Here is a 12,197-nt window from a genome sequence, read left to right on the forward strand (position 1 = left end):
GTTTACCCCAGGGATGGGTCTGTTTCACTCCCCCCATGGTAACCTCTTGTAAAAAGGGAACGCTCCCAGACCTGCCATGCAAGGATGCTGTTTGCACCAGCGCATGTTTTACTGATGCTGTTTGTGTCCTATTTGTATTGTAATCACTGTCATCAGCATTTCACGAAATAATTAGAGGAAAAACCCACACAGCCTCAGCTCATACCCCCAAAGCCCTTCCCCTCCCAAACAGCTCCCTATCTGCCCAGTCCTTCTGCTTAATATTGCTGGTTGCCGGCATCAGATAAGGCCCTAGAAGGAAATGAACAGGCTCCCTTAAAATGAGAGAGATTCAGGGATTAAATTAAACCCCTGCACTAATTCAATCAGAAGCTCTGCTGCTCTTCAGTGGCACGGAAGGTATGAGCGGCAGCCTCACCACGAGCAAGGTTTCCATCCTGGGTTGGCAGCATCACTGGGGGGGTGAAATCCTGTCCTTGCAGGAAGGGCTGTGCCTGAGCTCTGCTAAACCTGACAGTGATGGGTGAAAGACAGGGGTGGCAAGCAGCAGCAATGCCATCACGGCCAGCCAACGAGCCTGATCATGGCTGGAGGCACCAGGGACTTCATCACCACAGAGGCAAGGGTCACCTTGCTGCATCAAGTTGATTTGGGCCAGCAGGGACAGGGATGTGACCAGGTTTCCTTCTCACCATCACTGCAGCCAGGGGGCTGCAGGAGGAGGCAGCAGAATGAGGCACAGCTGATGCTGTCTGAGCAGGGAGGAGCTGTCCTTCCACTTCGAGGACTCATCCAAAACACCCCATGGTCTCACTGCAGCATGGGTCCTTGGCCAGCAGCACTAGCTCAGGAGGCCAATATCTGGATGTCTCCATCCTCAGCATATTGATCTCACTGTTCTCAGCATCTGTCTATATCCTCAATATACAGGTTTCCATGTTCTCAGCATCTGCATCTTCCCATCTTCAGCATCTGGGTCCCTCTGTCCTCAACGTGTTGGTCTTCCCATCCTCAACATCTGAGCTTCCCTGTCCTGAAGGGGAAGGCCTGGGGGCTTTACTACATCCTCTCTGGAGGACCTCACACTTCACTGTTTCAGTTTCTCAGTTTCTAAGCGGCCAAGGCAGCATGTCCCAAGAAGGGGAAGGGAAAGCAGAAGAGTGAGAACGAGCTGCCTCCAAGCCCAGGATGGCATTCAGGGTGATTTTAGGGAAGGAGGATGATAAGTATGAGATCAGAGCAAGAGCAACAGAGTCCCTAATATTAAACAAGCCTCAAGACACCCCCAAAATGCCAAACATTGCCCTGCCTGTTCCAGCATCCTCAGTCTCTGCACATGTAACCCTCTGCCCAGACACTGACTTTGGGCATCACTGACTGACTCAAAAGCTTTCTTGAAAGCAAGACTGGAGAGAAGAACTGCAAACGCTGTGCTCTCAGGCTGTCATTTGCTCAGGGTTTCCCAGAACTGGTCAAAGGTCGGTGAGCAGAAGCGGGTCTGTCAGTGGGCTCTCAGCTTCGCCACCATTTCCCTGAGTAACGTTCCCTTTCTGGTGTCCCGCAGCCGGGACTTCCAGCGGGGAAAACACCAGCCCCAGAGCCAGCCCAGCTGTGAGCTGCGGCCTGCGCTGACTTCCCCTGCTGCTGCCGGAGGTGCTGGGATGTGCGGCATTCCCTTAAACCCCCAGCTTGGCGAGGGCAGGGATGTTTCTGAGGCTTCAGCTTCATATTTCAAGACCTCTGCTCCTCGCAGTCATGGAGCCACGGGGCTCAAGTAACACCCGGGTACAAGAAAATGGAATTCAGCCTTTCCTGGCTGCTGATGCAGACGCTCAGGGTTTGCAATGCACATCCTCTTGCAGTAATAGTGAGGAAGAGGAGGCTAAACAAGCCTTGGAGCACTGCCCTGCACCCAGGCAGCCCCTCAGCCTCAGAGAATCCCAGCCTGGTTTGTGTTGGAAGGGACCTTAAAGCTCATCCAGCTCCAACCCCTGCCACGGGCAGGGACCCCTTCCACTGGAGCAGCTTGCTCCAAGCCCCTGTGTCCAACCTGGCCTTGAACACTGCCAGGGATGGGGCAATCAGGGATCAGGAAAAGCAGGGAAGTCCCTGCAGGTAACAGACTGTTGGACATCGAGGTGAACAGGAGAGCAAAGGCTGCGCTGCTCTGACTGTGCTCTCCCCCAGGAGAAGCCAATGGACCTCCTGAGATCCTGCTGGCAGAGCTGCTCTCATGGGCTGTCCCCATCCCTTGGCAGTCCCATCCTCTGTGTGTCCCATGGAGGAACCTCTCTGGCTCCTGCTGCCCTTCAATCTATCCTTGCTCAAAGGTGCCTCACCTGTCCCCAAAAGCATTGAACTCCATTGGAATGAGACCAAGTTCCTCTCAGGCGGATTTTGGGAAGGACGCAGCCAGCTTCACTGCTGGCAGTGAGTTCCCTGTGCACAGGTAACATCCCTCCCCAGGAATGATGGGATGTGGGGAAAACAGCACCTCCAGCACCCAGGGGAACATCAGTGTTTCTAAAGAGTGTTTTGCTAAAGCGGAAGAAAAATATTACCATTTCAGTTCTTAACATGGATAAACTGAGCCATCAGATCAGAAACCTCTAATAGGCCCTGTGACACGCTACCAAAACCATTGGTGATGAGCACCTCGAGACCTCAGAAGTGACCACAAGGAACACAAAGAACATGGCTAGAGGAAGAGGCATCTAATACACAGCACGGGGCTGAGAGGAAGGAAAAGAAGCCAGAAACACAAAGCAGAACTATTGGGACTTGAGAAAATCCTCACGGGAGTCATCTGAAAGTCCTCAGAAGGAGAATCCTCTGAGCAGCTCCACTCCTGCACTCCTCAAGCCGTGATGGAGCACAGCAGCTTTGTGCTCATTCCCTGCTTCATTACTGAATCCATGAATAATTGATCCAGAGCAATTAGTGTAACAGCAAAAGCAAGCACGGGTGTAGAAACCCAACCAGCAGGAACATTCACACCACCCAAAATCCCTGGCCATGAAGTGTCTCAGAGCCCTGGAAGGAGAAATCCTCCTCCATGGGAGGAAACGATCCCCTGGCAGCAGCCTGCACTAATCCCATTTCCCATTATTGTCATTCCCAATTGATAGCTCTGCAAAGGGTGCCTGAGCCGGGTATCGCCCAGCCCTGCCGCTGCAGCACTGCTCTGTGCCCCTGCTCCCTGCAGCACAGCCCTGAACTGGAGCCAGGGCTTAACCGAGGGCATGAGCCTTGCCCCTGGCACAGGCAGAACCTCCCCACACCACGTACTTTGGCTGAGCAGCTGAGGTAACGCAGTCCCAGCTCCAGACCCCAACCTGTCCCCTGCCCAGTGCCCTTCATCCCATGCACACAGCTCTGATCTCAGTGGTAAAGGCTGAATTTGCTGGTGTTCCCCAGTGCCACTGAACAGAGAGTATCCAAAAGGCTGGAAAAGCCCCTGGGGCACAAAGCCCGTGTTGTCAGAGCGCTGCAGTGCCGCTCCCCCAGCGAGAGCCAGCCGACGCACATGGCACAGGGAACCTCAGGAAGTCCCCACCACTAAATGCCCCTTCACTCCCCCAGGTGCTGCCCATCACGAACCCTTCAAGCTCAAATGAAGCCTGGCAGGAGCCACAGGTTCCCCCGGAGACAGCAGGGACCAGCCCAGCACATGGGGACCAGCGCAGGGAGCAGAGCAGACACCTTTGATCCAAAAGGACATCCCCGTTGTGCTGCTTCCTCAGCCTGTGCCCAGATCCTGCCCAGCAAAAGGTACAGCCCCGGGCTGCAATCTCTGAAAGCAAAACCTACCAAGCCTGCGCTCTGGGTGCATCCCGGCTGCAGGGGCCAAGGAGCAGCATCTCCCTCTGGCACATGTGGCCGCAGCGCTTGGCTCTGCTGCACTTACTGATGTCTGTGCAGAGCAACAGCTGAAGCTGCTCCAGCCTCTCCCCACCCTGGCTCCCTTGTGCCCATTGTGCTATTCATGGCTCTGCTCCAAGCCCCGAGGTGCTGTTACCTGCTGGTGAAAGTGGAGGATCGCTCGGCCTCAAAGAAGAGCTGAGCATCACCCTGAGACCTGGCACATTCACTTGTGCAGCTCCCCTTCTCCTGCCCCGTCCTGCCCCCGCGTGACACCACACTGCAGGCTGGTTCTGATGCTTCCTCCTGATGAAACTGCTGCAGGATCACAGTTGGGATTTTTTCCCAAACTACTTTCTATGGAAAAAGCGAAAGCTCTGAGGTGGGAGATGCTCTGCAGTGGGAGATGCTCTGCAGTGTAATCCCCTTGCTGCTCCTGCCCCTCCATCAGGAAGGTGCTTGTTACAGGGCAGGACGCCAAGCCTCACAAAGGGCCAGAGAATCCCATGGGACAGGATGGAGCCATGTCTGCCAATCACACACAGCCCTGGGCATCACCACCCAGAGACCCCCCAGCATTTCAAGCACACTCTGGCTTTACAAAGATATCAGGGTTTGAGTAACTTTCGCAAGGAGTTGCTTGAACTTGGCTCCAGTCTGCCCAAGCACACACTCGCAGCCCCCCACCACAGTAGAAGGGAAGAGCATCAGCAGCTCTGATCAGAACAGGAGTCCCTCGGGCACAGGAATGCTCCAGTGGAGCAGGCAGTGCCAGCCCTGCCTGGCACAGGCAGTGTTCCCCTTCACAGGCAGCACTGCATCGCTTCCAGCGCCTTCATTGACAGCAGCACTGCCTTAAACCACTGAGTCTGTGCTTTGACCAGCCCTGATCCCAACACTCGCTCTTACCAGCTCTGTTGGGACTCCATGAGGAACAAACCTGCAGGGTTTAACACCACCTCTGGCCACTATGGAAGTGGTGGCAGCTGCTCCAGCCACCACTAAAGAACCATGCCTGGAGGGATGTGGGAAGGGTCACTCATGCCACTGGATGTGGCCAGGAGAACATCACAGAGCATCAGAGAAACAGGAGCTGGTGCTTGCCGGAGGGCAGAGCTCTGCTTTCCTCATGGCTCTGGATGCAGCTGAGCACATGAACAGATAAAGCTGGTGTGGCTCCATCTGCTCCACCATCCCTCGGGAGCCCCAGAGCCAGCGGTGGCAGTCCTGGGCTGGCAGCCTCAGCACCTCCATGCCACCAACACCAGCACCAAGAGCCTGATGGAGCCTGGGCTTGGTGCTGAAGGAGGTGCCACAAAGCCCAACCCTGCATCCCATCTATCCCCAGTGAGCAGTCAGGAGAACCCTCACATGCCCAGGCTTTGTGTGCCCCTGTGCTTAGGGCTGGAAGCCAACTGATGCGCAGGAAGGGAATGACGAGGTGGAAGATGAGCCCCAGGACCCCTCAACACTCACCCAGGCTCAGTTGCACTGCAGGGAATTGAGTCACGGTACTGCATAAAGAGGGTGCTTAGATTCATAAAGGGACATTTGAGACATGCTTTGAAGCCTCATAGGGAGCTGTAAAATCTCCCCACAGCCCTCAATGCCCTGGTTGCATCTGGGGCTTGTTCCATGAAAGAGGGCTTGAAAGTCAGAAGAATATGGTTCAGGATGGGTCAAACCAGGGCAGCTCAAACTGCATCTACTTCCTTTATATTTGCAGCCTGATTCACATCTACTGCTCTCTCTTCAACTCCTCTCCCAGCTGAATTAACATCAACACATTGTCCTCCCCCTGGGTGCCAAGGGTGAGACTCACATGCCACCATGTACTGAGATCACCAACATGGATTCAAGGGTCCCATTCGCTCCAATGGAATGGAGACCTCTGGCAGGGGCTTTCCTCCAGACACTCAAGTGGAGAGAGCTGAGCTGGAGCCTGATCCACAAGGGACAGCACCCCCCATCCCACCGCCTCCCAAATCCACAGCCTTTGGCTGCCCCCAGTAACACATTTTCTAGCCCAGGGTGAGAGCCAGGCTCTGCTCACTGTCATGGAATTATTTGCTTTACTTTTGTGTCCTGGCTCCTACGTTCTGGCAGCTGATGCTGGAACCCTTCCTTATTGGGGCAGAATAAACCTCAGTGTTGCCTCCCCATTTGAGTGAGCACACTGACAGCAGCATGAGGTGCGTGTGGCTGGGGTCAGGCTGGGCCCTGCGATGCAGGTGGGATGCGCTTAGCCCTGCCCAGCTCCCCACGTCGACATCGTGGAAGAAAAGCAGGCACTGATGAGGCTCCAGGTTTCCTGCACCCTTTGCTGTGCCCTGCCCCATCTGTTCCACAGCGACTGGTGAGCAGGGATCTCTGGAGCAGAGCTGCCATGGATGGGCCAGCACGTTCCCACCCCAAAAGGGAAGGACTTTGAGCTAAAAACAAAGTGAGAAGGTGCAAGTTCATAGAATCCCAGCCTGGTTTGTGTTGGAAGGGACCTTAAAGCTCACCCAGCTCCAACCCCTGCCACGGGCAGGGACCCCTTCCACTGGAGCAGCTTGCTCCAAGCCCCTGTGTCCAACCTGGCCTTGAACACTGCCAGGGATGGGGCAGCCACAGCTTCTCTGGGCACCCTGTGCCAGTGCCTCAGCACCCTCACAGGGAAGAGTTCCTCCCTCTCTTCCCCATCAAACAGCCAAACACACTCTGATAACACTGCTGCTGAGTGAAGCTCCCAGAGAGAGACGGATTCACCCCACTTGTCCCCAACCTTGTCACAAGCACCTTGTCCCCAGGCGTTTATCACAGCCACCCCAGTGCCCGGTGCCCCTCGGCTGTGCCAGCTCAGGTGTGTACATGGCCAGCCCCCAAAGGCAGGTCTGGGAGGTGACCCAGTGTATAAAGAACCGGTGTTGCTGAGGGCAGTGAGCTGCTGGGGAACAGAGACTGCAGAGGGACTTGGGTGCACACCAGGGGTGGCCGGGTATGGGACAGGAGAGGGGTCACCCACATTCAACCTTCCCCATGCTGCAGGCTCCTGGGGGAGCACCCAGGGGAGCACCCAGGGCAGCAGGGCCACCCCTGCACCCCTGCCCAGCGCCGAGCCCTCCCCGCACCACCGGCCCTGGTTTCAATCATCCCTCGATTACACACCGGTTGCTTTTGTTGACAGCACATTTACTTGCACTTGTCAAGCACGCTGTAAATAGTGACAGAAACAGCCCTGCCCTTCCTGAGCACAGGAACAGCCAGGAAGGGGCCGGACGGTCCCTCCCGGCCACGCACCCACCGGCGGCTCATTCCCAGCACCGGAGCCAGCGCTGCCAGGAAGGGCCGGGCGCAGGATCGGTCCACGCCTGCTCGCACCATCAGCAGCCGTGGGAGAGACACTGGCCACCAGGCTTTGGAAAGTGCTGAGGATCCACCAGCTCCCTCGGGAGACAAGGGGAGCACCCATCCTGGACTGCCACGGCCCAGAGTCCGCACCACCGAGTGTCCGGAATTAGTTAGTTTAAGGATAATCTACATCTTTCAGCTACAGCCAGGCAGCATCTCGGAGGTAATCTCAGGTCACGGAGGCAGAAGGAAGAGTAATCAGCCGTTCTGAGTGTGGAAGACACAAAGAAACAAGCAGTGAGAATCAGAGCTCGAGGCAGGTTGGTTATAAGCAGGGTGCTGTGCCACTAATCTCCCTGGCAGCCCAAGCAGCTGGAGCAGCTCCAGCTCCTGGCGCCCTGTCCTTGCCCTTGCTCTGCTGTTTCCCATCTCTTCAATCGTGCTAATGCAATTCCTCATGGGGCTGCGCCAGGAACAGGACCGGTGCAGAGATGCAGGGTTATTGAAAGCCCAGTGCTCTGTACAGATGGTCATGATTGGGCCCAAGGAGGCAGCCTCACTAACTCAGTTAAGGCATAATTATAATCACATTGCCGCGCTGTGGGTCCTCAGCAGCCCAGCCCAGCCTCAGGCTCCACACTTCCCTGCCTGGGGACGTTTGTCACCAAGCTGGGTCACCTTGCAGATGGGTTTAACAGCTCCTTGCTCAGCACAGCCAAGAGGCAGGGAGCTGCCTCCAGTGAGATCTGGACCCCAGGATGAGAGTGGGGAAGGCTCTGCGGAGGGAGAAAAGCCCCACAGAATCAGCCCTGTGACCTGCGGCAGCTGGCAGGATGGGTGCAGGATGCCATGAGTTCAGCCAAGTCTTACAGTGGCAGCAGAGAAGCCACTGGAGCCCACGTCTCCACCATGGACCACACCAACAGCAGCGGTTATCCCTGGAGCTCCTCCTGCGCTGACTGGCAGGAAAAGCCCGTTGGGAGCATGGGATACATCACAGCTGTATCCCTCATGGCTTTCTCTCCCTATGTCTCCAGAAGTGGATGCTGCATGCACCGTATGCTTGTGTCTCCCAGAAACCAGCAGCTTTGCTCTAAACCCACCTGCTCTGAAAGCAGGAGGCAGCGTGGGCTCCACACAGGCTGCATTCTCCAGGCTTGACAGCATCCTCCAGCAGACATTCCCAGAGGCAGTGACAGCTCTGCAGAACCAGGACCCTGAGCCAGAAAGACCTTCCCTTACTGGTGCCCTGTGCAGGCACGGCTCAGGGAGCCCTTTAAAACAAGAGGTACCATCCCAAGCCCAAAATCCTTCTGATTTCCCTCCACCCCAAGAAGTTGGCACCGTGCAACTTTTCCTCCACCAGTTCAGCCACCTCAGCCCCTCCTCTCCAGATGTACCCATGCCGCTGGGGATGCTCTGCCCCAGTACAACTCTCTGTTCAGGAAGGAAAGAAGCTCTTCCCTGTGAGGGTGCTGAGGCGCTGGCCCAGGGTGCCCAGAGAAGCTGTGGCTGCCCCATCCCTGGCAGTGTTCAAGGCCAGGTTGGACACAGGGGCTTGGAGCAAGCTGCTCCAGTGGAAGGGGTCCCTGCCTGTGGCAGGGGTTGGAGCTGGAGGAGCTTTAAGCTCCCTTCCAATACAAAGCAGGCTGGGATCCTGTGGTTGATGGACAGCACTAACAGCAGGGTTAACGTGTTGAAGGAGAGATGTTCCCAGCTCTCTCACTGCTGAGGAGCCCTCTTTGCCCAGACAATGTCCCTTTCTCCAGCACTCAGCTGGCACATGGCACATCTCTGCCTGGCACTGAGGCTGCCCCAGCCCTTTGCTCCCATCGCATGGCAGAGCCCCAGACCCAGGAGCTGCTTCTGGCCAAGCTGGAGCAGTTTTTGAGGGCTTTGCAAATGAGATTCCCGCTTGGAGCAGAAATCAGCCGTGCCGAGGCCGATACTTCCAGCTTAATTTGCCTGTTCACAGGGCACAGACACTGTTCTGTTTCCCTAAATAGCCCTGGCATCGAATGACTTGTAAGCAACAAGCAATGCTAATGGATCACTTCTCCCTTGCAAAAAGCGACTGACTTTCCCAGCTCCTGCACACTGGCATCCCTGGAGACTCTGCCCCGGCAAACCAGCTGTGGAGCAGCCTGGTCACAGCAGCTCCAACTGCAGCTCACCCGTGCTGGGCTCCTGCCCACAGCCTGTCCCCAGCACAGGCACCCATCCTGCCCTGGCCCCAGCACCCCACTGAGTACCTCGCCTCTTCCTTGGGCGCTGCAGCCTCTCACAGGGCTGCTCTTTCTTCCCCACACTATTTCAGGATCAGGTTTGCTTTCAAACTGCATCCTGAGCAGTTCACACCTTGCTGGGATGGGAAATGGGGATACGAACTCAATTATGTGCCTGGTTAAGCCTCTCTTGCTCTTTTTCTCCCTCCCGGCCCCAGTGGGATTTCCATCAGCTTTAGCAAGCCAAGACAAAACCCCCTTGTCACAACCTTGGAGGGCCCACACTGGCTCTCTGCTGCACCCAGGGATCACCCTCTCAGCTGCTGAGGCACTGAAAAGCCTTAGAAAGGTTTGTGCTGAGTATTTGTTCACCCATGCAGCAGCCTGGCTCCCTCCAGAACGTGGGCAGCAGACGCTCTCAGGGCTTTGCTCTGAGCCACAGGGCTTGTACATCTACCAAAAAGCCAAAATCCCACCCGCTGCCATGAAGTCTGGAGCAAGGAGGGCAAACAGCATCCGAAAACCCAAAGTCCCCGAGGATGTGTCATGACAGAGACCTGCCAAGATCCCCCCTTTGGGGAGCTACTCGAGATGCTCCGATTTGAGTATGTCCCTGCACAGCACCAGCCCAGAGCACCCCCCAGCCCAGACCAGAGCCAAGCCAAGCCCCCAGCAGCATTCCCATCTCATGCATCCCCCATGGAGCTGCCAGGGACCCCTGCCTGGGCACTGTGTGGTGCCAGCCAGACGCATGGCAGGAAAACAAGAGACATGTTGTCACCTCACTGCGTTAGCTGCGGGGGTATTTGCATTGCTGAGGTATGGCTGGTAACTGTTTTCTCAGGCTCTGTATGTTGCTGCTATTTTAGTACATCTGAAACGCGCAGGAAAAGGAATCCAGAGGCGCTGTCTCCTGCGGAGATGTTTGCACTGACCCAGTTTGGGAGCTGCGGAGCAAAAGCCACATCATTGCCTCCGGTGGCACCACTCCTGCTCCTGCTTTGCGAGCGAGTCCCTGCCCTTGAGCCAGACAGGACCATACAGTGAGGCTGTATCCACACAGCAACATGGGGCAGGAGCTGCTCCACCACCACACAGCAGCCAAGGGGAGGTATCCGGGTGGTTTTACCCCCAAGCTCTCCATCTGCTTCGCTCTTTAAACACTCAGCACAGTGGGTTTCTCTTTTCCACCCACCAAGGGTCCAAACCCAGTCCCCAGGGGATGGGATGACTCCAGCAGATTGCTGCTGTCTCAGACAACTCTGTGGTGGCAGCACCAGCCCCAAAGCCAGGCAGATGGAGAGGTGTTAACTACAGTGCTTCAAACCCCCTCCACACACACATCTGTTGCCAGGGCTGCTGAGACAGAGCTCCGGGGCCAGGCTGAAGCTCTTCAGTGCGGGAAAAGGGCTGGTGCTGCCTTGCTGGTATGAAAAGCAGCACTCATCAAATGACCCTTCTGAGCTCTGAGGCCATCTGTGGGGTCCAGATCAAAGGCTTGAGCCCACCTGAGTGTGCAAAGGGCCAAATCTCTGCACCACAACTCCCATGGCCTTGGCTTTTAATCAGGATCCAGAGACCCTGGCCTGAGCCTCTCCCTCTGCATTCAGCCGTGCCCTAGAGCCAAGCTCTCGGAGAAGGCCATAGACTGGGTTGCATGGCCTCAGCTGTCCAAATACAGATGCTGGGAGGTGTCAGAAGCCGCCTGCTCACTGGAGCCTGCTCTCCTCAGGTCAGTGGATGCAAATGCAGTCACTGCTTCCCAGCCAGGGCAGGAAGCTGCAGACACAGCAGTGCCTGACTACAATCTCCCTTCTCTCCTAGCAGAAAACCAGCCTCCAGAGCAGCTCCCCTGGCAGGAGGATCACTGGAGCAAAGCCCCCACCACAGACAGAGCCCTGTGATGCTCCAAGCAGCGTTCTCAAGCTCCCGCATGGATCTCTTACCTTGTTCTCCGTAGGAGCTGATGCCGGATGTTGCTGCTTGGTGATGTTCTCAGCCAGACACCAGCAGATCCTCTTCTTCTGCTCCTGGGAGTAAGCCTCCAAACTTAATAAGCACTCCGACTTCTGACGTAAAGGAAACACAGGCAGAGAGAAGGTCATTAGCTGTGTGTCTCAGACCCTGGCTTGGTTTGCAAACTACTCGCTTCCAATACACTGTAGCAGACAAATGTGAGTACATCGGGAGAGCTCACACCAGTGCCCTGTGCTTTGGGAACAAGAAAGGAAAATAGATGGGAAATCAACTCCATAGTGTCATCTCCTCTGGAGAGAGGGTGAGAGGCTGCTGCGGCGCAGAGCAGAGCGGGGGCACGGGCAGAGCACCAGCAGTTCTGCACCCTGTGCCATCGGTGGAAACGTGCCTATTAAAGCTAATTTAGAGGCTGGAAATTGCTCTGTGCTGAATGCAAACATTAGCGAGGTGCCGCAGCGTGAGCTGATGGACACGAGTGCCTCTGAGCTGGGTGCGGCTGGGGGGAGGCAGAACTCTGGGGAATCATGGAATCCCAGCCTGGTTTGTGTTGGAAGGGACCTCAAAGCTCACCCAGCTCCAACCCCTGCCACGGGCAGGGACCCCTTCCACTGGAGCAGGTTGCTCCAAGCCCCTGTGTCCAACCTGGCCTTGAACACTGCCAGGGATGGGGCAGCCACAGCTTCTCTGGGCACCCTGGGCCAGCGCCTCAGCACCCTCACAGGGAAGAGCTTCTGCCTAAGAGCTCATCTCAGTCTCCCCTCTGGCAGGTTCAAGCCATTCCCCTTGGCCTGTCCCTATAGG

At 56.2% G+C, this 12,197-nt stretch overlaps 1 protein-coding gene across 2 annotated transcripts in view; it reads right to left on the bottom strand.

The window, feature by feature from the left end:
- RGS3 (regulator of G protein signaling 3) overlaps positions 1-12,197 on the bottom strand; it is a gene marked incomplete at its 5' end in the record, with an annotated part of 69,028 nt that overhangs the window by 11,043 nt on the left and 45,788 nt on the right. For both annotated transcript variants that reach the window (XM_080630489.1, XM_080630490.1), the window contains one exon: positions 11,366-11,488. In XM_080630489.1, coding sequence (XP_080486615.1) covers positions 11,366-11,488 — 123 coding nt within the window. The remainder of the gene's footprint in view (positions 1-11,365; positions 11,489-12,197) is intronic.

The sequence above is a fragment of the Psittacula echo genome, assembly GCF_963264785.1.
Source record: "Psittacula echo genome assembly, chromosome: 16".
Classification (NCBI taxonomy): Eukaryota; Metazoa; Chordata; class Aves; order Psittaciformes; family Psittacidae; genus Psittacula; species Psittacula echo.